This window comes from Sphaerulina musiva (genome assembly GCF_000320565.1).
Source record: "Sphaerulina musiva SO2202 unplaced genomic scaffold SEPMUscaffold_2, whole genome shotgun sequence".
NCBI classification, from domain to species: domain Eukaryota; kingdom Fungi; phylum Ascomycota; class Dothideomycetes; order Mycosphaerellales; family Mycosphaerellaceae; genus Sphaerulina; species Sphaerulina musiva.
Genome location: NW_016017384.1, coordinates 2,552,118 through 2,578,707, shown reverse-complemented (window position 1 = coordinate 2,578,707; position 26,590 = coordinate 2,552,118). Strand labels below are relative to the sequence as shown.

The 26,590-nt window shown below is 52.4% G+C and overlaps 6 protein-coding genes across 6 annotated transcripts; 3 read left to right on the top strand and 3 right to left on the bottom strand.

Moving 5' to 3' along the window:
- The first annotated feature begins 9 nt into the window (after window positions 1-9).
- SEPMUDRAFT_124001 (uncharacterized protein) lies at window positions 10-5,435 on the top strand. The gene is made up of 6 exons (XM_016901873.1): window positions 10-582; window positions 757-827; window positions 964-1,004; window positions 1,152-2,544; window positions 2,611-2,932; window positions 3,016-5,435. Exons 1-6 carry the CDS (start codon window positions 424-426, stop codon window positions 3,109-3,111), a joined length of 2,082 nt encoding a protein of 693 aa, XP_016763907.1. The 5' UTR covers window positions 10-423; the 3' UTR covers window positions 3,112-5,435.
- SEPMUDRAFT_131404 (IF-2B-domain-containing protein) lies at window positions 1,043-5,435 on the bottom strand. The gene is made up of 3 exons (XM_016902417.1): window positions 3,016-5,435; window positions 2,611-2,932; window positions 1,043-2,544 (listed from the first exon to the last, which is right to left on the bottom strand). Exon 1 carries the CDS (start codon window positions 5,299-5,301, stop codon window positions 3,877-3,879), a length of 1,425 nt encoding a protein of 474 aa, XP_016763908.1. The 5' UTR covers window positions 5,302-5,435; the 3' UTR covers window positions 1,043-2,544; window positions 2,611-2,932; window positions 3,016-3,876.
- Window positions 5,436-5,781: 346 nt separating this feature from the next.
- SEPMUDRAFT_161897 (uncharacterized protein) lies at window positions 5,782-14,650 on the bottom strand (the record flags this gene model as incomplete). The annotated part of the gene is made up of 2 exons (XM_016907964.1): window positions 5,782-14,573; window positions 14,620-14,650. The coding sequence occupies 2 exons, from the start codon at window positions 14,648-14,650 to the stop codon at window positions 5,806-5,808; spliced, it is 8,799 nt and encodes a 2,932-aa protein (XP_016763906.1). The 3' UTR covers window positions 5,782-5,805.
- Window positions 14,651-15,078: 428 nt separating this feature from the next.
- Window positions 15,079-20,370, top strand: SEPMUDRAFT_147576 (uncharacterized protein). Its single transcript, XM_016904390.1, has 2 exons — window positions 15,079-20,073; window positions 20,127-20,370. The coding sequence occupies exons 1-2, from the start codon at window positions 15,142-15,144 to the stop codon at window positions 20,172-20,174; spliced, it is 4,980 nt and encodes a 1,659-aa protein (XP_016763905.1). The 5' UTR covers window positions 15,079-15,141; the 3' UTR covers window positions 20,175-20,370.
- Window positions 20,371-20,395: 25 nt separating this feature from the next.
- SEPMUDRAFT_161895 (uncharacterized protein) lies at window positions 20,396-22,160 on the bottom strand (the record flags this gene model as incomplete). The annotated part of the gene is made up of 3 exons (XM_016907963.1): window positions 21,841-22,160; window positions 21,281-21,720; window positions 20,396-20,940 (listed from the first exon to the last, which is right to left on the bottom strand). Exons 1-3 carry the CDS (start codon window positions 21,993-21,995, stop codon window positions 20,396-20,398), a joined length of 1,140 nt encoding a protein of 379 aa, XP_016763904.1. The 5' UTR covers window positions 21,996-22,160.
- Window positions 22,161-23,107: 947 nt separating this feature from the next.
- SEPMUDRAFT_61012 (uncharacterized protein) lies at window positions 23,108-26,010 on the top strand (the record flags this gene model as incomplete). The annotated part of the gene is made up of 1 exon (XM_016909548.1): window positions 23,108-26,010. One exon carries the CDS (start codon window positions 23,108-23,110, stop codon window positions 25,337-25,339), a length of 2,232 nt encoding a protein of 743 aa, XP_016763903.1. The 3' UTR covers window positions 25,340-26,010.
- Between the last annotated feature and the right edge of the window lie 580 nt (window positions 26,011-26,590).

Below are 26,590 nucleotides of genomic sequence, written 5' to 3'. Positions count from 1 at the left end.
CCCTATCCCTCTCCACCTGTACTTGTACCTGTACCTGTACCTAGGGATCGGAGCAACACCCAGCAAGCCCCTAGCCCTTTTCCACCTAACCTAACCTAACTACCCTTTTCTCTCATGCATGCAAGTAACCCGGTCGAACCAACTCCATTGGTGCACCCGACAGAAAGTCTAAACCACCTCGCAAGCTATCGCAAATCGCCAGGACGTACATATCACTAGAGGAGAAATCGAACTTCATCGTCATCATCCTCATATTAAGCTCTCGACCCTGCTCATCCAATATCATCATTATCACGACAACAACCACGACAACCAAAATCACATCAATCACAGTCCCTCAACCCCTCTATCACTCGCAATACCTTCCCCACCTACTAGAAGACGACGCTGCCGACGCCGACGACGACGACAACGACAACGACGATGCTCTCCATGTTCCATGACGACCCTTCATCCTCCACAATCCGCATGCCAGGAATAGTCAAGCTCCAGCCGGCAGTAATGCCTTCCTCCTCCTCCTCCTCATCTTCTCCCTCGTCGTCACTAGGCGATAAAATGCAGCGAAAAAGAGCCGCGCGAGCAGTACGTTGTTTTCTCTCTCCATCTCTCTCTCTCTCTTCTCAATAGATGAACAATTCATCATTGAGAGGGGGAACAGCATGCTTCCTCTTCATCATTCATTTATCATTCATCATCAAGAAGAACGAGTCGGCTAACGGGGCAAGCTGTTTTTGGTTTTTCCATTTTGTGTTCTAGTGCGATCAATGTCGAAGACGGAAATCCCGTTGCGATGGTTTAATGAATTGTTCGGCCTGTAGCACGATTGGGTGGGTGAAGCTCCCTTTTCTATTCTTTTGTCTCTGATTTGATTTGATTTTTCTTTTCTTGTTGTTGTTGTTGTTGTCATTATTGCCAATGGAGTGCCTTAACTGACTGGGAAGATGAAAAATACGAGATAAACAGGTTACAATGCTCGTTTGGACATCAGGTGAAGCAATCGCGTGGTATGTGTGCAACTATCTACCCTTAAACTTTACCTCTTGTCTCTCTTTTGTATAAAAAGAGATCTCCATTGGGAGATTTTCTTCTTCTTCTCCTTCCCCTTCTTCTCCCGACAACAACAACTAACAATGTACATGTACATTACCCAGGACCCGCTTACATCGCGCATCTCGAACAAAAGATTGAAGCGCTACAAGACCGACTCCGACATTCCTCGTGCGGATCCGAACAGAGTAACAACGACACGGACGAAACCATGACAACACAAACATCTCCATCTCTGAGCAACCCAGACAGACTTTCGATTGGATCGCGAGAACGACTGTCGACAATTTCCGCCGATTCGTACAGCAGCAGCAGCAGCTTCTTGAAACATCATCTTACCGGTGGTAGTAGTAGTAGTAGTAGTGGTGGTGGTGGTGGTGGTAGTGATAGTAGTAGTGGAACCACGAAGAAGATGGCGTCGATGAGACGCACAGATACGATGATGGCGTCGTCGTCGTCGTCGGTCGATGAGATGATGATGATGCCCACCAAGTATATCGAGACCATCACCACGGAGCCACGAGGGAAACCGTTTGGATTCGATATCCTTCGCCAACTCATCAATTTCATCAACCACACCGGCACGGCACCGACGTTGCCGCAAGACTCGTCTTTGAAAGTCGTTCAAGCGCTGGACAGCTCTCATTCCATTGACAATCTTCTCGCGGGTCCAATGAGCAGTAATACGTTACTCCCACCGGCCAAGGACGAGGCATTGAAATTGGTGGAAATTGCGTTTGGCGAAGCATTTCATCTGTGGCCCTTTGTGGAGAGATCCCAGATCGAGACTACCATCTATCGACTCTACGATACCAACACTTTTGGCCGAGACTTTGGTGACAAGGAAGAATTGGGTCTGGTCTACTCCGTGCTGGCCCTCGGTCAACGTTTCGACCACTCTACGACTGTATTAGCGGAAACACGTCGAGTTCAGGGCATTGCGTACTTTGCTGCTGCGCAGGAACTCGTGCCGCTGAGTCACTGTGATCGCAATCTGTCGGCCATTCAAACAGTGTTGTGTCTGGCGCTGTTTTTGAAAGCCGCTTCGGCGCTGGGACGGACGCATTCGTATCTTGCCGCTGCCGCGAGCGCTGCTTTGCGACTTGGTCTACACGAGGATACCCCTGGGTTTCCCAAAGACGAAAGCGTGTTGAGACGGAGGGTCTGGTCGGCGCTGAACGTCTTTGACGCATACACGTCGATTGCGCTTGGCGTGCCGAGGACGGTCGGATTCGAATGTGACGAGCAGGACTTTTATCCTAGTATGTCTTCGATGGGGTCCGAATCGGGATTGGTAGCGAGTAATGAACATATGGAGATGATGTGTACTCTGAGCCGCGGAATCACAGCCGTGCACAACACTGCCACGGCGAGAAGATCCGCGGGTCTAGGCGCATACTCGATCTCTCAGCAAGCCATCCAAGAAGCAGGTGCTGAACTGGAGGAGTGGGCTCGGAATTGTCCGTTGCCGTTGCAAGCCGCTGACCATATGACCCGGTTAGTCCCCATCTTCCTCATACATAATTCTGGAAACGTTAGCACACTGACCCTTCACCTCACCAGATCGCAGCTATATCTGGCGTATGCATACGACTATGCACAACTGCTCCTGTACTCTCCTTTTGCGCACTATCTCACGATGCCTACCGTGGAGATCAACTCGCCACCTTATACGCTCGGACTCAAGGCCGTCAACGCGGCGTTGCACGCAATCCAGGTGGCAGAACTGCTGCACAAGCAACTTCGACTCGACGAAGCGTATTTCTTAACTGTCGACGTTCTGGTCATTGCAGCCACCACTCTTCTGGTATTTGAGCTCGGCAGTGGCAGGGAAAGTCCGTGGGTGCACGAAGCCTTACACGCTAGCGGCATTGCCAAGGGACTTCTTCTGGAGATGTCATTACACAGTCAGACGGCTGCACATTGCTGGGAAGCTCTGGCAGTGCGCTCGACACAGGGCTCACCTACGGCCATACAAACACGTGTGAAGAAAACCAAAGCGCCCGGAACCATTCAGATGCCACCACGTTTCGACCATCGGCCGGCGACGCTCCACCAGATTGATAGTGCTGTGGATGTGGGTTTCAACTCGCTGCAGTTCTCGCAAACTGAAAGCGTGGCATTTGGCGGTCCGCACATGATGCCAATCGAGGGCGGCGTCTTATGATGAGTAATATTGCAAAACTGTGCTCGCGGACCGTAGCGCAACGATCAGCCTTCTTCAGCACCAACTTTCGGGACTGGACATCACAGGCGTACACTGCCAAACATGGAGAGTCTACTCGGCGAGGAGGATGTGGAGGACTTTTGCTTTTGCCCTGGGGGCACAAGAGTGTTGTTGGCTTGGCCCGGTTCTAGAGTGTGAGCATGCATAGCGAGGCGTATGGCGGTAAGGTGACACAGGTTGGTCCAACGAATAATGAAGATACGAGAGAAACAGGATGGAGCATTTGAAGCCGGCAACGGCATCGCCCAGCATGTTCAGTGTTGCGTTGTTGACTATCAACTGGTCAACCTGATGCCTTTCATGTCTCTTTGTTCGTAGTCGTGTACTTCGTACGGCCCATACGCGCGCATTGTACCCGAAGATAAGTCAGGAGCGAATCGGCACTTTGTTCGCAGTGCGACTACGGCATTGGCCTTTGCTGCGGGAATCTCTCTCCGGCGCTGTTTCTTCTAGAAGCCAGCGCGCACGTGCTCCGCATAGCGAGCAAAGATGTCAACGCTCGCTTCTCTGGCAGGACCGATCAGGTTCGCATTTCTCATACGTTGGTCCAGAGCCTCTTTCTCGCGTGGTATTCTCTCCACAATCACCTTCCGAGGGAAATACTATTCGCCCTCGTTGGCCAATCGGTGGACTACCGGCACGGAGCTTGGTGGTACGCTGCCGTACTCGCAAATGACCATGTCGATGAAGTCGGCTGGCGTAGTATCATACATCAGATTCAAGATCTGCAAGTTTGGTATCTCCTTCCAGTCATCGAGTGTCTTCGACTTGGTCTCTTCGTCATCGACTCCGTGGATGGTAGACGTGATCGGTGGCGGTAGAAGCTCTTCAGCTGGGGCGACCTCGTTCGAGGCAATGCTGTCCAGTGCCACTTTGCCACTAAACTTGACTGACTCACAGCATACGACGACAGGGACATCCAACTGGTGTGCAGTCATGGCAACGGCTGCGGTTCCTATTCGAGACTGAAGGCGACCATTTGACAGCATACTGTGTGCGCCCAGGAGGACGACTGATGCATGTGTCATGGCGTTTGCGAGTCCGTGGAAAGCGGTATATTCGACCTTTAAACCAGCCTGCATAAGTGAAGTCGCGAGCTTCTTGCCTTCGTATAGTGGACGTGAGTCGATGCAAACCACACTAAATTTGACGCCACTAGCGTGAGCGAGCAGAATCGTCTTTTCAACAATCGAGCTTTTGGCGTATGTGAGCACCACTGCGCCGTCCTCGATCTGTTGTGAAGCCGTAGTTGCAATGGCTTGATCCGTGACTTCGATACGCTCCTGTATGAAATTGTCGATGGACGCACACAGATGATCTTTAGCCTCCTGTTCCGGAGTGCTTGGGTCCACTTCGACGATCAGCTTCTTGAGCCATCTAATGGAGTTTCCCATGGATTCTGAAAGGGGCCGGCAAGATTTGAGGTATTCAATTTGTGGTGAGAGGTGGTGCGCGGTCATGTGTCGGGCGAGAGATGTCCCCTTAGGAGTGGTGTACTGCTGAATCGCCTCTTTGAACGCATTGAGCATCGCAACGCAGCGTGCAGTGCTGCCCGTGATTTCATAGCTGCTGAATTGGAAGCCGAGCGCAAGGATGACGGGCAGTACGTCTTTCGAAGCGCCATCAACATTTTGTCGTCGTGGGTGCGCGTATAGGTGGCTGCACAGTTCGACATTCTTGCTCTCAGCTTTTTTTTCCTTCTCTGCCGCCGCCGCGGCCTCCTGGAGTGCGCTTTGTGCGGCACATGTCGCGCAAGCCGGCAGCTGTCCTTGCGCTGGTGCCTGTTGTACGCTCACTTGTCTGTCCTGCCTCTCTGCTTTCTGTCCGCCATGCTGCGACTGCGACTGTTGCTGTTGCTGCTGGGCAGTCTGCGGTCCTCCAGCACTGATTCCCTTGGCCTCTTTCTCTGCTGCTCTCCGAGCCTGTTTCTCCGCTTTTGCTCTCTTCTTCAGCTCTGCAGGTGTCACTGCCGCTGCTGGTGCCGCCACCGCTGGTGCTGCCGCTGCCGCTGCCGCTGGATCAGACATTGTGCTAGCAAGACTTACTGAAGTTGGAGCATTTCTCTCAAGGTCACTAGTCGCTCGCCAATTGTTCAACAGCTCGTGCTTGTGTTTGCACTCTGGTCGACGTGATGGTTGGTGAAGTGAAGTACATAGGTCGGTAGGTGGAGAGCAGCTCGAAAGGTGAGGTTGGAACGTAGACTCATATCAAAACAATATGATTCACAAATGTTAATCCACAGTGGGCTCAGAGTGATTGTTCTGTGTTTGTGGATATCGATTCCCCCACTTCACGTCACGAGGAAAGCCAAGTCTCCGGCATGAGAGAGGAACTTACCTCCTAGGGGGGGACAACATATAGAGTCGTGTACCTGTATCGTGCATTTGTAAATTTATGCTGTACAGTAAGTGATCAACAATCTATCGCTCTACGCAACCGCGCTCAAACGCCATCCATGATGTGGGTATCTCTATGCTCGCTATGCCTGCAAACAAAACAAACTCCCCCTTTTCCTTCTGTTCACGCACGCTTTAAAACCAAGCTGCCCAGCCCTGAAACAGAGTCGCCAGATGAGTTTCATCTGTGGCCTGCTGTATCAACTCGTTCACAGCTGCGGCTGTGCTCAAAGTCTTGGACAGCTTCTTCTCCACCACCGAGAGTGCTCGGTCGGCTTCTCCTGCCTCTTGCTCCTTTCTCCGCGACGATTGTTGCTCAGCTCCTCCATTGCCCGTCCGAGACATCTCTGACTGCGCTTCTTGCATTCGTTTGGCTCGGAGTGGCGATATCGTCCAATTATGCAACGGATCATAGCGCAATACATTGAGAAGTGTCATGATACTGTCCTTGTCCTCTCGCACGGCATCCAAAGTGAACTCGCAGCAACGTCGGAATACACCTTCGATCCCGGTTGCCCCCATACCATCGACAATGTCGCGAGTGAGCCTGAACGGTACAAGTTCTGGGATGGGTAAGACTCTTCCCGCTTCGAATGCCACTCCGAGATCGATGTGCACGATCTCGCCCGTCTGCTCGTCCAGCAGGATGTTGCTGCAATGCCTGTCACCCAATCCGATAATGTGGCCCATGATTGATATGCTGGCTGTTGTCCGCGAGTATGCAGTACGCTTTGCGAACCATTCGTCTGGATCATTGAATCGCTCGAGAAAGAAGTGACGCATCACAGGATGTAGTCTCTCGCAGATGCTCTTGTACGTAGCGAGACGCTCTGCTGTAGTACCGTGCCCTCCATTACACGCCTTGCTTGTCATCTCGCGCGCCTTTCTATTATGCAGATCTTTTGGATAATATTTCTCGTGCGCGGACACCAGGAATTCGTTGATCGGTATTGAGTTGGGCACAAATTCAATGATGCCGGACCCGCTCGACAGTGGAATGACTTTGTACGTACGCAGCTTCAAGTCTCTTTGTCGAGTGGCCTTGTGGTTGCGAAGCATTTTGCTGACTTCCTCGAAAACCTGTTCCATGATCGCATCTTGTCGCAGATCATCGTCACCACTCTTGTAAAGTTCCTTGTAGCACTTCCCGTCAGATGCCCAGAGTTTCATCATCTTCGGAGCACTCAGTCCATTCATGATGGACACTGTAGAATCAAACTTTGTCACGTGCGGCACATCCTGATATTCTCCCCCCGGCCTCAGCGATATTGTGATCGTGGCAGGTGGTACCTTCAGAACAGGCACGTCGCGATAGACTTTGTAAGCTTGTCGGAAATTGTTGACGTGAATCTTATTGCTGTGGGCTGGCATCCTTTCTGGCTTGTTGTCCGCTAGTATCTTATACAGCTGATCCGCCTTGAAAACCTCCTGCATACGAGTAGCACTCGGACCGTTCATGAGGTTGTTGATCAGAACCTTAGCAGCCTGGTAGCGCGATACGGTCGCCGGATCTCTGGACTCTTTCCCGTGTGTAGTCCCGTACAGATGGTGCAAGCTGTGGTACGGATGCTCAGTGAAGATACGCTGCAGCAGATCTGCCAGAGCTACCTGAAAGGATGTCCCGGAGCTGTCTAAACGTGACATCAGCTGGTTCATGAGGCGAACGAACTTCCAGCTGGGCACCATTGGCAGGTATTTGCTCACTGCAGCATCAGAGCCTTTGTCAGCGCTATCAGTATTCTCGAGCCACAACGCAAAGAATCGCAAGACACATATATCATGCTCATCCGATGCCTGAAGAGCTTGCAAGTAGTTCTGTAAGCTCAAGTTGACGTAGTCGCTGCGACTCCTCCGCAAGCGTTTGTCCTCTGCAGTGTCAATTTCCAACCAGTTTGTGGCCTCTCTCAAGTTCTTCGCCATCATGTGTCTGGCTTCGGGATCCGTCTTTTTGCGTAAGGCTTGTTTGTAGGCTTCAACCTCTTCTTCCTTGGCCTGACGCATCTTGGCGACTCGTGCAAGGTTCTCGATCGTGCTTGGATTCTGCAGCTCTTGGTCACAGAACGTTGCAAACTCATAGTATACCTTGCCAATCTCTGACTTGTCTCTGCTCTTGCCAGCAGCGTGAAGAGCAGGCTTTAAGTACTGGCTCAGGATTTGCTCCGGTTTCTCCAAGCGCGCTGCAGCAGACTCATGACCCAGCTGCGCAAGAAGTCCCGCGCGCCCAATATGGATGTCTTGTCTGGAAAGCTCATTCTCTTTCTGGCCCAGCTCGACGAGAATTTTCACTGACATGCTGGCTTCGCCGGTATCCCACAGAACCGAGGCTGTCTCCAACTTCACCGCACAGTCGATCTTGAGACCTACTGCGCTACAGACTATAACAATGTCGTTCATATTAGTCGTAGCGGTCAATGCCTCTTGCAATCTCGAGTGCTCCCTCGAGATCCGGGAGAAGGCTAGCAGCGCCTCAACCTCAAGGGTCCGACACTGCTTTAACGTGACATGCATGCTCCTCTGTAGAGGAAGGTTCTGGCTCAAGACACTGAACAAAGTTTGTCTGGAGGAGAGGAAAGGCTTCGCGTCGTCATATCTGGCCATGTGCATCCATTGGTGTCGACTTTCGAAGACATTCCAGCGGGACGACAGATCGCGATCTTCGACGGCGGTGACGACTTCCATGATCTCGGTCAGCATCGCAAGATTCGCATACCATTCATGTGAGGGAATGTTGTGCCGCCCATTGGTAATGCTGTCTTTTGCGAATCCGAGGATAGCAGCTCTTGATTTCTCGTGAACTTGCGACACCTCGCTAGATCTGCTGAGCTCTTGCAACAGACCAAAGCTCGCCGATGACTCGCTGCATTCTTCAGAAGGCGTAATATCCCACTGTTGTAGGCTTCGTGCCGTCCTAAGCATGTGTTCGTTACATTCTGCGGTATTGCCAAGGCCCTGAGCCATCAGTGCAAAGGCCAAGCTATTGAAATTTAGGCTTGATAAGGATTGCACCATGCCCACGGCATCGTGCTCAGCCAGACGATGTGTTCGACGCATTTGACTGTCGAGTTGCGCGGAGCGGAACATCATACTCCGAAACCCATCGCCCTCATGATTCAGTCGCTCCAGCACAGATCCTAGGGATGCTTCCTGTGGCACGCCATAAAAGGAATCCGGCTCTTCTATTTGCTTGTACACTGAGAGCAGCAGGTTGGAAGGTATCTGGGCCGGGACGGACTCTGTAGCCATAGAGGCACGCTTGGAAGTTCTGCGGCTTTCCTGCGTGGGTGGAGGGCTAGCACATTCTGCCAATAAAAGTCCCGCAGTGGGCATTCCGCATCGTGCTGCAGCTTGAGCGGCATTCATGTAGTCGATATTCAGCCATTTGAGACGGTCGACCCGCGTAGTTTCACCAGGATATCGCTGTCCTCGAAGATAGAGAAGGACTTTTAGGAAGAACTGTTGCTTTGGTACAAGTGTGGCATCTTCAGCGGACATGTGCTTGTCAGTGGCGTCCGCAAGGGCGCAGGAGACTTTGTCGTAGCCGTTTGCAAGCAGCACGTGGAGCAGCGGAGGAAGTAGTTCGACTGCCAGCCCACGAACGCTTTGGAACAGCGGCGCAAGCGAACACAATATTGCATCCTTGTCCGCCCACAAGGACAAAGCTACAGCCAAGCTTTTGGCCCAGGTCTCAAGTGGTTCGCTGTTTGACACAGTAAACACCTGCTGGAACGTGCGGTCTTCGTTCACATTTCCTGGTGCGCGAAGCAAGACTGCCGATGTAGGCTGGTATCCATATGACCCTGAACACACAGCAGAGTAAAGTTCGGGTGGCATCATGCTTTGGAATTGGAGTGCGCCATCTGGCTCCGAGAAACGACTGAAGGTCTCTTGTACCATGCGTAGCGTATACTCCGCTAGACCTGCCTGCGTGCGATCTCGAGAGAAAACTAATCTGGCAACGCGATTGATTATGGCGCACTGTGATCCAAGCAAAGCGTCATCGGGATCGGCAATGGCTGCAGTGGATAATAATTTCCCGAGGCCATTGGGATTCGGTCGCAGGCCTGTGGCAGCATATGCTCGCCCAAGTACACAAGCGGCCCACGTGGTGAAGCCGTCGTCAAAACTGACCGTCTGCAAGGCCTCCCAGATGGGCTGTGAGTATCGCACGGCACTCGTGTCATCTCCTAAGCAGTCGTCTGACGGCGTGCTAGGCACGATGAATTCTTCAGAAAGAAGCTGTAGAGCTTCGACAGTGTCCTCTCTCGGGCAGAGCGGTTGGTTGGCAGTCCATTGATCGAGCAGGAAAAGTAATAACGAGCTCTCCGCACTCTGAGCATCAGCATTGCCAGGCAGCTGAAGTTGTCCCAGCGCTTGAGTGAGTGCCGTGTAAACAGAGCCACCCACATCTGTTGTAAGCTCAGCGAGGTATTGGACGAGCCATGTCTGAAATTGGGCCATCACTTGCACAGTACCGGAATGCTGACTCTCCTGCGTAGTACTCTCATGTCGCTCTTTCGAATGCTTCCTCATCTGCAGGATTACCAGTACTATAGCACCCGTTGTGAACTGTAAGTCTGTTCGTAGGGACTCTCGACCACTGTCAAAGATGAACTGCAAAAGACCAATCGCATCGTTGGCACAGATGCCATCGTTGAGAAATGGACGAACCGAATGTACGAGCATCTTAGGACTTAAGCCAACAAGCGCTATCTCACCTGCAATGGCCACAAGGATCATCACCCGTCTGATCATGCGGCAGCATTGCATAGAGCCTAGGGACAGGTCTATGGCGTCCAGCAGCATGCGCGCAGTCAGGACAAAGGATGACGCATCCCACAAATCACGTGGGTCCTTTCCGGCGCGTCTCCCTAATCTTGCCAGCTGATCGATCAGGTAGGTGCCTTTGTAAGAAGGTTGAAGCGCAGGCGGAAGCTCATCTTCTTTCCTCGTATACCTCATCATAACCTGGAGAGCTGCCAATGTCCCATCATAGCCTGGGTGTTTGACCAGCCAATCATCCAGTCTCGCATCTTGCTCCGTCGCGAGGAACATATAACCGGCTATCGTTGGCAGGTGTTGCTTGATCAGTTTCTTGTGCTCTTCGCTACCTCCAATAGCGTCTCGCAGGCGGTTTTCGAACGCATTTCTATCATTCTGAAGTCCACGAGTTATCACGTCTTGGCTCATACAGTATGCGACACATTTTGCGTAGGCATCCTTAATAACGTCCCGAGGCATCTTCTTTACAGCCTTTTGCACAAGTTCAAGGCCAACATCGTCCTGTTTCAGGACTAGCTGTGCCGTGATCTCAGCCCGGTGGAGTCTGAGAAGCTCGTATAACGAGGTAAAGTGAAACGCTTCCCACGGCAGCTTGGCAATGCTATTCTTGTACTCCATCCATGTGAATAGCAGCTGCGAGGCAAAGAGTGAGAAGAGCTGTCGTGGGCTCTCGAGTCGTAGTGAGGTAGCCAATTCTTCGATGCACTGCCGGGCATAAGCTTCACAGTCCTTGGCACGTCCGGCGGCATCAAACATCAGCCACGTGCATCGACGCAGAAGCGAACGCCAAGATGCAGCAAGCTTCGACAGATGCAGCAAGCGAATGGCCATGCCTTCCGGCCACTCGGGGTCGGATGGCAAATTTGCTTCCAGGTCCAGAAACATCTTGTCGTGTTCAGACAAGACCAGTTTGCCAAACATGATAGGTATACGATCAGCGAGCTGATGTTGCACCGAAATCGGCAGCTTTCTCAACAGTTTGAAGCAGCAAGTCCTTGGAGTGCCAGCATCGGTGGTCCGGCCATAATCTGGCTTCAGTTGGCACAATTGCAGGAGCAAGCCCGCAAGTCGCTGCTGTACATTTGGAGAGAAAAAGTCGTCCGACAGAGCGCGTTTGGCGAACCACTCGTACGTGTCTAGGCCCAGATTGTACAATGCATCCAGAGTGTCATCAGTCCATATATCGACCAGGCCGACCATCACATCAAGCACGAAACCTAGCGCGACCTCGGACATCTTGTATGGATACTTACGCAGCATTTCTTCCATGAAATACCCAAGCAGGCGATCGGTGTCGTCCGCGGAGAAAACCAGACCAACCATGGGTAATTTAGTGATCATATCTCGGCAGGAGAGAAGGTCGTTGTCGCTTAAGGATAGGACAAATTCCACGACTCTAGTCGACGGCAGCTCCGTGCCGCCATCATGACCTTGGTAGGCTTCCAGAGCCAAGACAGCGACTGCGTATAGATGCACATTTTGTCTCAGAGCAGTTTTACTGTAACTTGCATCCTGATCAGTCAGTATATCGACGACATTTGCAGACAATGCACTGCCTCGGCTGTGTTGTGATTCGGAAGTGCCATCGAAGTCCATTGCATCGTCATCAAAATCATCTTGGTCGCCCTCAAGTCGTTTTGTCAAGCCTTCGTTGACAGTTTGACACATCGCTAGCTGGCATGGTGAGCGGACGTCCAACTCTGCGCCAGTGTGCGCTGTGATACCAGAGCATACAGCAGATGAAATACCGATAAAAGTTTCCAGGTTGTCCGCATCGCAGCGAGTTGAAGCGACGAATGTGCTCATTGTCTTCAGCATTTCTAGGCTGAGCTCCTGAAGCTGTGTCTGCCGTGTGATATCTTTGAAAGATATGCACATGGCGATACACGTAGTGACCATGTACGCTTTGCAGAGCATAGCAAAGGCATCACTACTGGGCGCACGTGTGCGGTCCTGCCACGCAACCTTGCACCGGGTCAGCTCAGAAGTAAAGGAGCTGAGAACCAAAGCTTCCGTGGATGTCCTTGATTGCTGGCCAGACGTAAGAGCGTCAAGTGGATACGAGGCCAAAACATCACTAAGGATAGATTGAACGGGCGGATTGAGTAGTAAGTACGATACCGCGGCCGCCTCGTCCTCACAGAATAGCCACGCTCGAGCAGGCGCCTCCCACACTGGCAACCCGTGAGCGTTGAGCGTGTGTATAGACCGACCCAGGCAAGCAGCTGTTAGCGAAATGATGTCGGAAGCCTCGTACATAGTAGAGCTGAATGTGTTGTGCTTGTCTTCGATGTCACTGGGCTTGAAATTCTTGGCAAGCCATCCGACAATGCTCTCTGCTGTCGCCGTGGCCATTGCCGGATTGAGCTGCTGCGACATTCGCATGGTGATGGAAAGCAGTAATGCCACAGACTCCGACAATTGGCTTGGTCCGCCAAGATCCATAGTATGCGTGACCATATGAACAAGCTCAGAGCTTTGGGTTTGCACAGTCAGACGCGCGGCGAGCATTATAGACAGTGCGTACGCGGCTGCGCGACATGTTGAGCTATTACCAAGCGACCGTACGCCCAGCTGCCATAAAGTGGTCCACAACTCCGTCAGCTTAGCGTCTGACGCTGCCCTCTGTGCGGCACAGCTTGCAACGGCGAGGAAAGCCCAAGAGCAGATGTTGACATTGTCGTCACTGCAGCTGAGCGTAAGACTGTCTGCAATCCCGAGTAGTTGCTGGTTGGAGAGTGGCTGAAGCTGAGCCAGAAAAGTCACGGTCTGAAGTGCGCAGATGCGTTCTCGTGCTGTACCTCGCGTTGTGGCATCGAGAAGTGCGGACAATTGATTGGAGAGCCGCAGACGCTTCCTGGGTCGGCGATTGATATCCTTGGTAGTGGCATCAGGCTCGTCGTCAGATTCGGGCTTCTGCTGTTCGGCACTGATCAGGACACTTTTGAGAAAAGCGAGAATGTTGACCAATAACCAGTTCATTTCGCCTGTCCGACCGGTGCACCGGAGCGTGAAGAGTACCGTTGCTAGTTGCCCCTTACCCAAGGATCCTCGATTAACTTCCAGTCTGAGATCTTCGAGCTTGAGCTCGTTACGTTCCCGTTCGAGTCTGCTAGCATACTCGTGCTCCAGAGTGTGCAGTAGGCCGCAGAGCTCGGGATGCATCGCGACGGCTCCAGCATCTCTCATAGCATGCGAAATATATGGCCGTAGAAGCAGCACTGTTATCAGCATCTGACCAGTAGCCGCTGACTTGGAAGACCAAGAATGCCGGACCAGGCGAAGAAGCTGACTAGTTGCTTTCTGTGTGGCGCGAGTGCCCTCTGTTCTCATCCAGTACAGGATGTTGTTGATCGCCCCAAAAGCGTTGCTATGCGCGCTCGGAGAGATCGCAGATGTCTTTAGACAATCAATAATGATCCATATGCGGGTGGTCGCTGTTTCCCCCTTGGGCGCATTAGGTGCTGCGGTCAGTAGACGAAGGCATGCGACCATCTCTTCAGCGACAGGCCTTATGATTGACCGTTGCCCTTGAGATCCTGCGGATTCGCGGAAGGTTGAGCGCGAGGAGCGGTGACTGACCCCATTTCTCACACCACCGGAAGACGCCGTGTGCTCATGAATGGCGCCGTTCTCTTCCGCGGCTTCCTCAAGAGCCTTTTCCAGGAATTTACTGCAAAAAGATGCGATCTCTTCCCACTCAAAGACTTGTAGCTGCTCCACATGCGGTTGGAAGTCGAGAATGAGCCGCATTGTCTTTGCATAGTCCAGTGCAAGAGGTTCGCAAAGGTCTTCATTTGACATGAACATGCTACTGATGATATGATCAAGCACCCATTTCACGGTCTTTGACTTCAAGACACGAACGCCCGCCTCGACTGTCTGCCGTAATCCTCCTGCAACATCAGATAGACGGTTTGCAGCAGTGGCTCGAGTGCTTGTAGTTCGTGCATTGATAAAGGGCGGCTGTCCATCATTGGCGACTCCGAAAAGAGCTTCGAAGATCGGCTGGAAGTCATCGTCTTTCAGTTTCACTTGAATTCTGTTCCGATTGTGACGAAGAATATGCTGCAAATCATTGAGGCCAGCCCTGCGTTTGGTGGCAGCACTGAGTCGTATATTCTCTATCGGGAGGTTAGCAGAACCCGTCTAGACCAGCATAACGCGTACCCAGTGCATCTTTAAGAGTCACTTCGGCCATCTTGAAAGCCACTGAAGCCTCGAGAGGCCCCAAAGGTTAATGGTCGCGGGGAGGCATTGATGTTCGTGCGACCTTGGGGGAAAAAGGAAGATCGCTGGAACGTCTGTCTGAGGGAAAGAAAGGAGTAATGACAGTGGTTGAGTGTGATATGTAGCGAGCGTGGATGGTAATTCGGAGTGGGTGAGTAGGTCGTCGGCGGTTGGTTTGGTAGTACAGCCGGTGATGTCCTGTGAATGTGGCTGCATCCGAAGTGAATGGAAAGTTCAAGACGGCCGCTGTCAAAATACCTCGACTTCTGTCCGGCATGATCCCTGTAGAGCTACCTACCTAGCTAGCTATAGACGCCGACCGCAAAACGCGTTCGACATCTTCACGCGGCGACTCTGCACAGCTTTCGCTTTCGCTTTGCTTTCCCTCCCTCTCTCTGCCTGACTGCAGCCACCTTCGATCCCACCACCACCTCCATCACCGCCGCCGCCACCTCCAGCGGTATGGCTACCGAGGATCCGCTGCTACGCCTACAGATCCTGCAGCGAGACCTCGTAGCGACCACCGATTCGCAGATCAAAAACATCGAGCGACTGTCGGAACAGCTGGACGCCAGTGTCAAGGATCTGGAAGAGCTGTTGAGGCGGACGAAGAAGAATGATGCCAGTCGTGCCATAATCAAACAGGGCGCCGGTTCGGCGGCCCACGCTACGGAGTCGAATCTCACCATTGGGGACGTCACATATCGCGTGCAGGATGCGTTCCGGGAGGCAGCAATAGCCGTGGCGGATGAGCTGGACCTGGATGAACTGGAGGCGGCGACGCTCTGCATATTGTCGCAGGTCGAAAGCTGCGAGACAGACCCATCGCTGCCATTACGCGCAATGGTGCGCTTCCACGAGCAGCGTGCAACATTGCTGGACTGCATGCGTCTACTGCTTCAGCTAGGGATCGACTCAGATGTCGCCCCTGATGAGGACTATTCGGACGCTTTTTCAGAGATTGGAAGGAAGATTGTCGAAGGGCGAGGCCAAAAGGGCAACGAAGACAGGCGACCAGATCCAGCTGCCTACTGGCGTAGCTGTGTAGATGGCTTGACCGATGTGGAAGGGTTTCTCAAAAAAATGGCGGAATACAAGGACAAGCTCGTCGTGACAGGCCAGCATGCGTCTGGAGACGTAGGAGATGCTCTTCGTGCCCAAAGATTTCTGTTGACGAGGCAACACGAATCACTCGCTGCCATCATGTGCTACTTGCTCAGGGGCAACTTCGTGCAACCGGAAGATTATCGTATCTTCTTGAGCAAAGCGTCCACTCTGGAAACTGAAATCGACATCACAATCCATTACTTGCCAATACTGATCAGCGGCGCATCACAGATGGGCTCAGAGGGTCTTACAGGTGGAGAAACAGCACACGATCTCCACAGGTTATTCGCCGCGGGCAACTCGCAGTTACAATGGAAGCAGCCAATGCTTCGGGCTGCGGCAACAGTCTGCTGGTTGGCCGAGTACAGTGCTAGGTTTGCGGGCCCCTCGAATGGCCTTCGTCAGAGTGCCGCTGAGGCCAAGGCTGACGAGGATGCTCGCGCGAAACTGTTCTTTGATGCGCTAGAAGCCAAGGCGTTTCACTTCATGCTTGCAGCTGCTGCGTTCCTCAAGCCGGTGGCATGGTATGACCCAGCTCGAACGGGAATCGTGGATTTTCTCGTTGACGGCGCCGTCACCGTGGTAGAGATGCCTCGCGCTTCCAACGACTTCTCAGCCTTGACCATGCGTGAATTGCAAGCGTTCACTGATGCATTTGTAACGCATATGCCTGACTGCCTTCGAAAGCTGAAATTAGACGAGGACGAGATGCGACGCAATCTGCTTTCACTGTCAGGGACTGGGCCCGCACACTCGGAGTTGGACTTGGAGCGCTTCATGGTCATCATGGCCTGTGCATACCAAGACGACACGGACGCGGCGCACGACTTTTGGGCAGACAAGGAAAGCAATCTATATGGCTTCTTGCGATGGGTATCTGTGAGGCTTCCCACGCCCCGGGTGGCTGCATTTTGCCAGCTCCTGCGCTCAATAGCCTCCGACGACAAGTCTGCGGACCAGGCGCATCGCTTTCTACTGGAGGATGTCGCCATGGCTTCCGGTAAGCTGCGCAAGACGTACGCGGTGAGCTGGACACAGATTTTCAGCGAGCTTGAACTATATGCGTCTGGCCTACGCAACCGTCCGGCCCCTATTCCTGCGCCAGGCCAGAACTCTAGCACTGTCGAGGACAACTTCGAAGAACCAGAGACCGGTATCATGCTAGACTCGTATCTCGGTCTGGCCTCTCACATATGTCGCACGAGCCCGGACGCGAGGAATTGGCTGCTTAAGGATCAGCCTTTCCACCTCGGAGAGGTGATGTTCCAACTAGCACGCACCGCGACTATATCACGTGTGCGAGCGTGCTGTCTCGACCTACTCGCAGCTCTTCTGACAGACAAGGTACCCGAGGTACGGAACGGCATGTGGGTTCTTCTGGACAGCTGGATATCGAGTGGCGGTCTCGATGGGTCTAATCTTCCACGAGTACAGCCACGGGTGCAGTACCCAGCTAAACAGTACCTACAGGCGTACGCAAACAACGCAGAAGCGGGCGCATCCCTCTTGACACTGTTGAACGCGTTAATATCACCGTTTCCCAGCACTCTCGATCTCCCCATTGACAGCCTGCCATTCCCGGAGACCCTGGGAGTACCTCATCGACATGCCGGAATGGACATATACGTCGACTTCGTCATGGATGCTGTCCTTGCCCGCAAAGTGCCTCGCATGCCGATGGATGGTGAATCCAGCTTACTTGACTTTGTGCGATACGAATGTCTGCATTTTGTCCACCAGTGTCTGTCGAGCTTCAACGAAGATCTAGTTCTCTTGGCAAACACTACCACTGTCGGGGTCGAGTCTGCTATGGAAACGAAATCTTTGGCTACATATGTCCGTCTCCATCCATTCGCTCGTGTCATGGAGTGGCTTTTCGACAAAGCAGTCGTGGGATCCATCTTCGCCACGATCCAGCAAAACCTGGATACTCTGGATCATGCCGAATCTGGCTCGCCACTCGTTCGCGCAGTATTCAAGGGACTACAGGTCTTGCGCCTAGCATGGAAGCTGCAGCCGATCTACTTTGACGTCGTGCGACCATTGATGGCTGAAGCAACTTCCAAAGCTCAACCCGTGACCAGCTCGACGCTCACTTCTATCGACGACGCCTTTCTCTGCCATCTCGACGCTGTGGCCGACGTTGCTCAGTTCACAGCGAGCAAACACGTCGACATCAGTCTCGAATGCACAGCTCTCCTCCAGCAAATCGGGTCATCTCGAAAGTTATGTGAGAGCCGCGAGACTGGCGTCGCACGGTCTAGCGGGAGCAGTCGTCTGATCGGCCTCCTCGCCCCTATAGGCGAGGACCTGACAGTCGGTCTGCAGCCGATGTTCGAATTGTTAGAATGGGATCTGGAGACTGATGGAGTTCCCGCCAAGATGGTCAAAGCCAAAGCTGTGCTCGACTCCATGCGTGCCAGTCTAGACACAGCAAACGGTAAGCCATGTCTGGCGCACTGTCTGCTTGGATTCCACTGCTATGAGCGTGCCGTGGATGTGCCTGCGCGAAGTGTCTTCGCATCTGGGAAATCGCTGTTCCATGCAATTGCCACTTGCGCTGTGAACCTACCTGTCGCTAGCGGTGAGACGGGCTTCCGGTCATGGCTCCTGGACGTCAAGCGCGGATGCCTGGAACTGATTTTGAAGTTGGCGACCTCTCCACTGACAGCGCGCATCATTCAGCCCGAGCTGCGTTCGATGGACTTCCTGGCTGCTCTATCTCGCTCGGAAATCCCAGTCACCGTGCACTCAGTTTGGGATAGTCTGGCCACAATCGAGCCTGGCGCGCTATTGGATACAGCAGCCGTTGCAATACGCAATTTCATGCACATTCGCGCGTCATTCTTCGAATTTGCAGCATTTGATCTGCGCGTTGCTGCCGAACAAAAGGCCTTTTCTGTGCAGGAAAGAATCGTGAGTAGCCTGTTGGGATCCATCAAGCTGCCCACCGGCGAAGAATTGCCAACGGCTTCGATATTTGAGCTCTTCGACTTTTTCGACTTGGAGACTGCACCTGCTCTCGAGCCAAACTATTCCAAATGCATGTTCTTTGGCGACATTGACTTGTCAAGCTGTACCAAGAATGATCCTGACACGCTGACGGCATTTGACCTCAACCTGGCTCACGAGTTGTTGATCTTGCGGAAGAGGGAGCTCACAGAGAATGGTACAATTGGCAACCAAACTGATATGGATGGAGCTTCTGATGAAATAGCAGCTATCCTCGCATCGTTGACGAGCCAGAACAACTGGCGGGCTATCCACGCTGCTCGTATTACCGCGCTTGAAGCATGGACTGAACTGCTGTCGCTTGTAATCACCAAAGGCGGTCTGGATGATGCTGCCACTCTCCCTCTATCGCTGCAGGGCTTACTTCTTGTGCTGCCCAAGTACGAGAAGAGCTTAGGCGACGACCTGGAAGCTGCCGGACTTTTGGCCAAGCTGGTCCTGACGTTCACATATGCAATCAGCCCAGCTTCGAGAGATGCATCTCAGCAGGCCGCCAATGTTGCCAGCGAGCGCCTACTCACCATATTCCGTATTTCGCTAAAAGTCTTGACAGACAGCAGCACCGATGCAGCACTGCGAGATGTGGCTTATCGGACATGTTGTGCTGTTCTTGGCACGTGGTCATCCAAAACTGTGGTGGCGAGCGCCAAGCAGCTGCTACAACTTGTACAGAACGCGGGCGATCGACTGCTCACTGTAGTTACGGAGGATGCGTTCTCTGGACGCGGCATCACTCGTGTCTCTGCGCTACTCTTCCTGGATGGCCTGATCTCCCTGCGCCAAGGACTTAAGCTCATCACGCCCATGCTCAGGGCATTACTCAAGCTCAATTTCATTCCCGTCCTCATTGACATGAGTATTGGCAGTGTCTCTGCTGCATTCCATGCTGCAGACGAAACGGCCGCCACACTAGCATACTTCCACACGGCACTTGCATTATTGCTGCGGCTGTGCCAAACTGCAGATGGCGCGCAGTTGGTGCTCAACTCTGGCTTCTTCAATGCGGTGGATGAGAGTAAATTGTTCAGTACGGATCCCGACCTAGGCCTGGACATTGACAACCCGGCCGCACTGGAAGAGTTCTACTCGATTCTTGCTGATGTGCTACGGGTGATTGTTGCTGCTGTGGTCAGCAAAGGTCCGCAGCCAGGTACGGCCTTCTTGCAGCAGCACCGCTATACCGTTCAGGCGATCTTCAAGCAAGCTGCGCGTGGGCAGGCTACCAAAGTAGCAGACGAGCTGAGCAGGTTGATTTTGGCCACGGAATTCTTAGAGGTACGTTGACATCCAAACGAAACATCAAAGCAGGTTACTGATATGATATACAGGAAGATGAGGCTACATTAGCAGGAGCGCCCAGAAACGGATTCACGTGAGACTTGGAGTGCTTTGCTTGCAGGAGAAACAACAGGAAAGCAGAATGTACCTACAGCTGGGCCAGTTGGGTAGCTCTACCAGCAGAACAGGTGGCATCGCATGTATCACGACTCCCCGACGAGTTGCTCAAGTAGTATTTTTCGGTATGAAATTGCCAAGGCAATGTCGAGTCAGGCCCGCCTGATTGAATGAGGCACAAAAGTCAATTATATGTCTTCTATCATCCCACACAATCCCCCGTCAACACGGCCTGTAACCCCTCCCTCCTCAACGCCGGACCCAAATCCAAACTCGTCTTCACCGCACTCTTTCTCAACGCCGCCGTAAAATACGGCAACAATACCTGCCCCTCATCTTCCGTCGTCGTCGTCGTCGTCGTCGTAACAGTAGTCGTACTATTAATCCCCCGAATCTCCACCGGCAACACACCACATCGAAACGCGGGCAAAGCCAACAATGTCGTCACAGCAGATAAATTACTTTGCACATTTACTCCGAATAAATTTTCTCCTGGATTGAGAGTCAGATTGGACGAGGCCGTGGTGGCGGTGGCAATGGACATGTTGTTGACGAGGACGTCGAAGGTGGCGCTTCCGATGCTGAGGGTTAGAGGGGAGGGGTTGGGGAGGGAGATTGTGGCGTTGGAGTTGAAGTTTTTGTTGTCGTTGACGTTGGGCGGAGGGGAGGAGGAGGAGGAGGAGGAGGAGGAGGAGTTGAGGTTGAGTTGGAAAGAGGGGATTGTGAGGTTTGTGAGGGAGTTGAGGCCTGGGAGGGGGGAGGGAGAGGGAAGAAGTTAGCGTTTTGATGTATGGAAGGAGGTTCGGGGGGCGATGTGTGTTGATGGATTGTTTTTTTCGCTCGGAGTTGATTTGTTTTCTTCGAAGGATAGGATAGGGTAGGGTAGGTACGCGAGAAGAACGAAAGAAGGAAGAGGGGATTCCAGGATTTGGAAAGAAAAAAAAAGGAAAAGAAAAGAAAAGAAAAAGAAAAGAAAAGAAAAGAAAAAGAAAAGAAAAGAAAAGAAAAGAAAAAGAAAAGAAAAGAAAAGAAAAGAAAAAGAAAAGAAAAAGAAAAAAAGAAAAAGAAAAGAAAAGAAATCTCTCACCTTTCCACTCCACAGGCTGACGATATTCCACCTTCGTCCTCGGTAACCCGCCCAATTTCAACCCTCCTTTCCCCCTCAACCCAATGGTAAACACCTCCCTCCCCAACGTCAACATACAAAACCTGGCAAACTCTTCCTGATCCGCAATCCTCACCCGCTGCGAGAGATGCACCAACGTCTGATTCTTCGCTTTCATCGCAGGCACATTAATGTACGCAAAAGGAGGAGCGTCATCATCATTTTTGTTCTCATCATGACTGACGTGCAGAGAGGCGTTGAAAGAGTCGAGAGAAGGATGAAATTTCGAGTCGGTGAGTAATATGGCGTAGAGATCGAGATCGAAGGCTTCTGGAGAAGGATTGGAAAGGGTAGCTTGGGAGAGCAAGAGTTGGGAGGAATTGATGCCTTGTTGGGCGATGGTGGGATATCCGACGTAGACGCTGTATTCTCTCGAGGGTTCAAATCATTCGATTGTTAGTTGGTTTTTTGGAGATGGAAAGTGATTAATCGTTTGTTGCTGGGAAATGTTACAAAGGGGGGGAGGGAGAGAGAAGACATACATTGGTAGGATTATGATGAGCACGAGAAGGATGAAGATGAGGAGGTATGCCCACCACCATTTTTGGAAGTGTGATTTTAGTTTCTGCCGTGTTGTGGAATTTGGACTTGTTTCGTTCAGTCTCGTCTCGTGGAGTGCAAGATCTTGTTTGACCATGACGATGGTACTGATGCCCTGGGGGTGGAAGAGTACTGTCTATAAGGTCGTAAATAGTCGTATGTCGAAAATGTTGAGTGAGTGAGTGAGTGAGTGAGACAGGGAAGCGAAAAAGAAAAAAAGAAGCGAGAGAGGGAGATCCGAGCAAAAAGATCGGAGATAGAGACAAACATAGCAGGAGGATAGAGAAGAGGAAGAGGAGAAGAGGAGTACCACCTACCTGCCTCCTACCACCTTACCCACCCACACCCATCCATCCACCCATTTCTGACCCATAAAGAGCACGTTTCCCCTCCACCAAAACAGAAAGCGACCCTCACGCGCGTGCCCCTTTATTCTTGTGATGGACCATACATTGCCGAACTACTACCTCCTACTGTAGTAACTGTACCTCCGTAACTTGATCGTAGCACTAAAACAACACCACCAAAACAAATATCCCTGCCGAAGATCCCATCGCCGTCTTTTTTCTTTGCGCTTTCGCGAAATCTATCGCCCACCACTCACAGTGCGCCGTCTTCGTGGAGACGCTTCTATTACTCTACCTAGGTAGGTTAGCTTATTAGTCTGGGATGTGAAGGAACAAAACGAACAAAGCGATGGAACGTCCACTCATTGGCAAGCGAGCAACCCACCTACCACTACCCCTTTACCTTTTGTGGTTCCCCGTCTTCGTGGACACGTATGGACTGAGATAGATCGATGGAGGGTATGACAAGAACATCACGTGCCAACCAACCCACCACTCATTACAGACTCTCTTTCGTCGCGGAGGTCGTTGCTGTGGTAACCGTAGTACTCAGCCTGCCTTCTATTGTGGCCCTGACCAGGCAAGCGCAGCTACGTGTAGTATTAAATACGATCGGAATTGAGTCGGACTGCTGTTGTTGACAGTACCTCCTCCATCATTCCAGACAACCACCACTTCGGCGCAGACTCGGCTCCGGCAATCAACCACCACTAGCACCGGGCACTAGCACCAGTGAGTACTGGCGGCGGCGGCTGCGGCCGAAAGCTTGCGCATTTGTTTACTTACCTGACGTCTCTTACTGTCAAGCCAACAACACACACACAACACACACAACACACACAACACACACGACACACGAACAATGGCCGACGAGACCGCTAGAGAGATCGCTAGGCTGAGGGCGGAGCTTGCGGAAGCGCAGCGCAAGCAGGAAGTTGCAGAGCGTAGACAACAGGAAGAGCAGCGGCTACGAGAGGAAGAGCAGCGTCGACGCGAACTTGCGGAACAAGTGGCTGGGGAACAGAACCTGGCCCATTTTCTCGAAAGCTGCCATACCTTCTGCAAGAAGATACGCCCCGTTGACGATCCTGGATCCGCCACCCGTGGCTTTACCACCGACCCGGCTTCGAGGCTCTTCCCCCAAACCATCGCTCTCTGGGACGACTTTGGCGAAAGACAACAGCGTACCTGGACCCTTCTGGGCGATATTGATGAACTATGGCACACGGCCCTCTACCCATCGATAGCCGCGTGCAAGTCTATCGAGGCTGCTATTGACCCAATCGGGTCCGAAGACGATCTGCGATTCTTGCAACGGCTTACAGTCGACAACATGGTCAAAGAGATGTACAACGCGCTGATGCGTAATTATGAGCTAGCGCCGAGCTTACTAGGACATGGCCAGATATCGTTCGAGAACCCGGCGAGCTTTCGGGAAGCGGAAATGTCCACGCTGAGTGACACGATGGGGGGATTGGCCATCCGGGGCACGAGTGGCCAGCAACCGAGAAACACGCGGGCCGATCAATTCTGCGTACTGTGGCGAGAGGACGGAAGCGTCCGGCCATTGATCGCAATGGAATACAAAGCGCCGCACAAGCTTACGATCGAAGAGATCTGTACGGGACTCCAGTCCGAAATCCAGCCTGAGCGGGACGTAATCGGCCAAGATGAGGGCAATAGCTTTGTTCTCCTCTGCAGGCGCCTTCTGGCTGCGGTGATTACACAGTTATTTTCGTATATGATCGATAAATGTGTACGCTATGGATATGTCTGCACGGGAGAGGCATACATTTTCCTGCGTATCCCGGATGACCCTACCACTGTTTACTTTAGTGTGAACATACCGAAGAAAGACTATGAGGTGGACGTAGAGAGTCGCCTACAAAGGACGGCTGTCTCCCAGGTATTCGCGTTTATTCAGCAAGCGCTATCGGAAGAGCCACCTAGTCAAGCATGGGTCGACGACGCGAAAGCGAGGCGGAAGAGATGGAAGGTTGAATTTGTCGATGTTCTTGCGACGATCCCCGAGACAGAGCGCCAATCCAAGGAAGCCTCTGAATATCGAACCCGCGAGTGGCGCAAAGGCATGCGGCGCTCACCTATCCGTCTCCGCAGTCAATGTGGCGAACAGGTGACTCATTCGACATCCAGAAGCGATGACTCCGAGAGCGATGGTGCCGAAGACCCTCCAAGCCCTAGTCCCGGAGTACAAACGCGTTCGCGGACGTCACGAAACGCGGCAACAAGGCACGCGGGAACCCGCGGACACCAGGAGGGACCTTCGCAAGGCCGGAATCGCACTCGCATCCAGGATCGAGCGTATTGTTCTCACCGATGCCTCCTTGGTCTCTGCCGAGGGCTCGCAATCGACCGATCTTGTCCCAATGCTCGCAAACATCTCAAACACGGTGCGAAGCACATGTTGAAGGATGTGTTCCTTCGACACGTCCGTCACCAGCTTGCTACTGATCGCGGTAGTGCTGCAAATTGTTGCCCTCTGTTCGTGCACGGCTCCCGAGGGGCATTGCTGAAAGTTCATTTGAATGTGGGAGGCTATACCTTGGTGGCCAAAGCAATGGTTCATCATGACAAAACCCGCCTCAAGCACGAGGCAGCCGTGTATGATCGACTGCGGAGACTGCAGGGACGATACGTGCCGGTGTGCTGTGGCACTGTGGAGCTTCAAATGCCCTACCACTACGATGGGGTGGAGCTGAAACACATCCTGCTCCTGAGCTGGGCGGGAACCTCTCTCGCACAGCTGAGGGTTCAGGACGAACAGTTCGCATCGATCCAGCCATCGTGTGACAAACAAATTAGGCAGGCGTACGAAGCTATCGAAGCCCTGCAAGTGCTGCACCAGGATGCAGAGCCCAGGAATATGGTGTATAATGACAAGACAGGGCAGCTCATGATTATCGACTTTGAACGGAGTGAAATTGTGCAACGACCGGCACTACTGGAGCTTTCTCCAAACCGAAAGCGCAAACGACCGGTGAACCAGCAAGGACGAAAGGCAGATCATGGGGAAGAGCTGGGCTCCGTCCCCAGCAGCCTTCTAAGAGTGCAGAACAACACCCGTCATGTCTAATTTTGAGAGCTGTACAATGGTGGGAGATGCAGGTTCCTCATGCGATCAATGGCGTGTATAGTGCTCAGCTTTGGTGTAGTCCATCGAGCATCTAGACCAGGCGCGAATGGCGTGTGAAGAACCAAGCATAGGACTGAAACCCCATGTCCACCAGTACAACCACTCCCATACAGTCTCATTGCTCCTCAGGGATCTCGAATTCCCATTTTATAACCGCCGGTACAATCAGCTATCATGTACAGGGACAGACGAATGGAGACATTGGAAGATGGGCGCGAGAAGGACACAAAAACTTGGATAAAAAAAAAAGAAAAAAAAAGGGGGGTATTTTCGGACCTTCCGGTCGCCACTAGTCTCCGTCTACGTTACTGCCCCGTCCTCGGGTCTCTTCTTCGACTCTTGCCCACGCATCCACATATGTCCCGGAAGATGCTCCTCCTAGACGAGCGGAGTGGAGCTGTGGGCGAACCAGCCAGATGCGGAGAGATCAGGGAGCGAGATACCTGCTATGAACCATGATTGTTGAGGAGGATGAGCCGTCAAAAGCTCACCCCAGCTCATCTCGTCTGATAGGTTCCTGGTAGTAACGGGGGAAGGACAATCGAAGGAACACTTATAAGTGTGCAACCGGGCAGTTGTTTGAACTATAGAGGAAACAAATCCTAGTCTTTTCGATCGATTCGACGTTTTCCATTCTGAGACTTTTTTGCTTTAGAGAGTTGCCCCCGCTGCCGTGTTTGAAAAAAACTTGCCGTGGTAGTGCACTATACTATTAATCTAATCACCAGACTGGTTTGCCTCTCGTGGCTGGCTTGCTTGCTTGCAACAACCTATCCAGCTACCTACCTGATTCATTTCCGCAACGCCGTGCCAAATGAAAAAATAGAAAATAAAAAGGCCGTGGAGATTTAGCACACGAGTCCCGCTGCGAGCTCCATGTGAGCTCCGCTTTCTGCACGTTGCAGGTGTTGGCGAATAGCTGCGCGTCGGCGAAGTGAGAGACGGCGGAGTGAGAGACGGCGGAGTTGGGGAGAGGAGAGGTCCTGCAGGGCGTTTTGCATCTCGAGAACGCCGGCGACGTCGTCTCTACGAATTATACAATACTATTTATTCCTTTCCCTTCCTTTCCCTTCCTTTCCCTTTTCTCCTAGGTTCTAGAAAAAGCGGAACACCTTTGGGGTGCCACTTTCCCTTTTCTAGAAAAGAAAAATCTAAATAAATAAACAAACAAACCAAAACCTCTACGTAATT

Bases quoted from the DNA above. Each gene is read 5' to 3' on its own strand.
- SEPMUDRAFT_124001 (XM_016901873.1), top strand. From the start codon at position 424: ATGCTCTCCATGTTCCATGACGACCCTTCATCCTCCACAATCCGCATG. The intron at 828-963 runs GTGGGTGAAGCT...CGAGATAAACAG, and splicing joins TCGGCCTGTAGCACGATTGG to GTTACAATGCTCGTTTGGAC. The intron at 1,005-1,151 runs GTATGTGTGCAA...TACATTACCCAG, and splicing joins TCAGGTGAAGCAATCGCGTG to GACCCGCTTACATCGCGCAT.
- SEPMUDRAFT_131404 (XM_016902417.1), bottom strand. From the start codon at position 5,301: ATGTCTGATCCAGCGGCAGCGGCAGCGGCAGCACCAGCGGTGGCGGCA.
- SEPMUDRAFT_147576 (XM_016904390.1), top strand. From the start codon at position 15,142: ATGGCTACCGAGGATCCGCTGCTACGCCTACAGATCCTGCAGCGAGAC. The intron at 20,074-20,126 runs GTACGTTGACAT...TATGATATACAG, and splicing joins TGGCCACGGAATTCTTAGAG to GAAGATGAGGCTACATTAGC.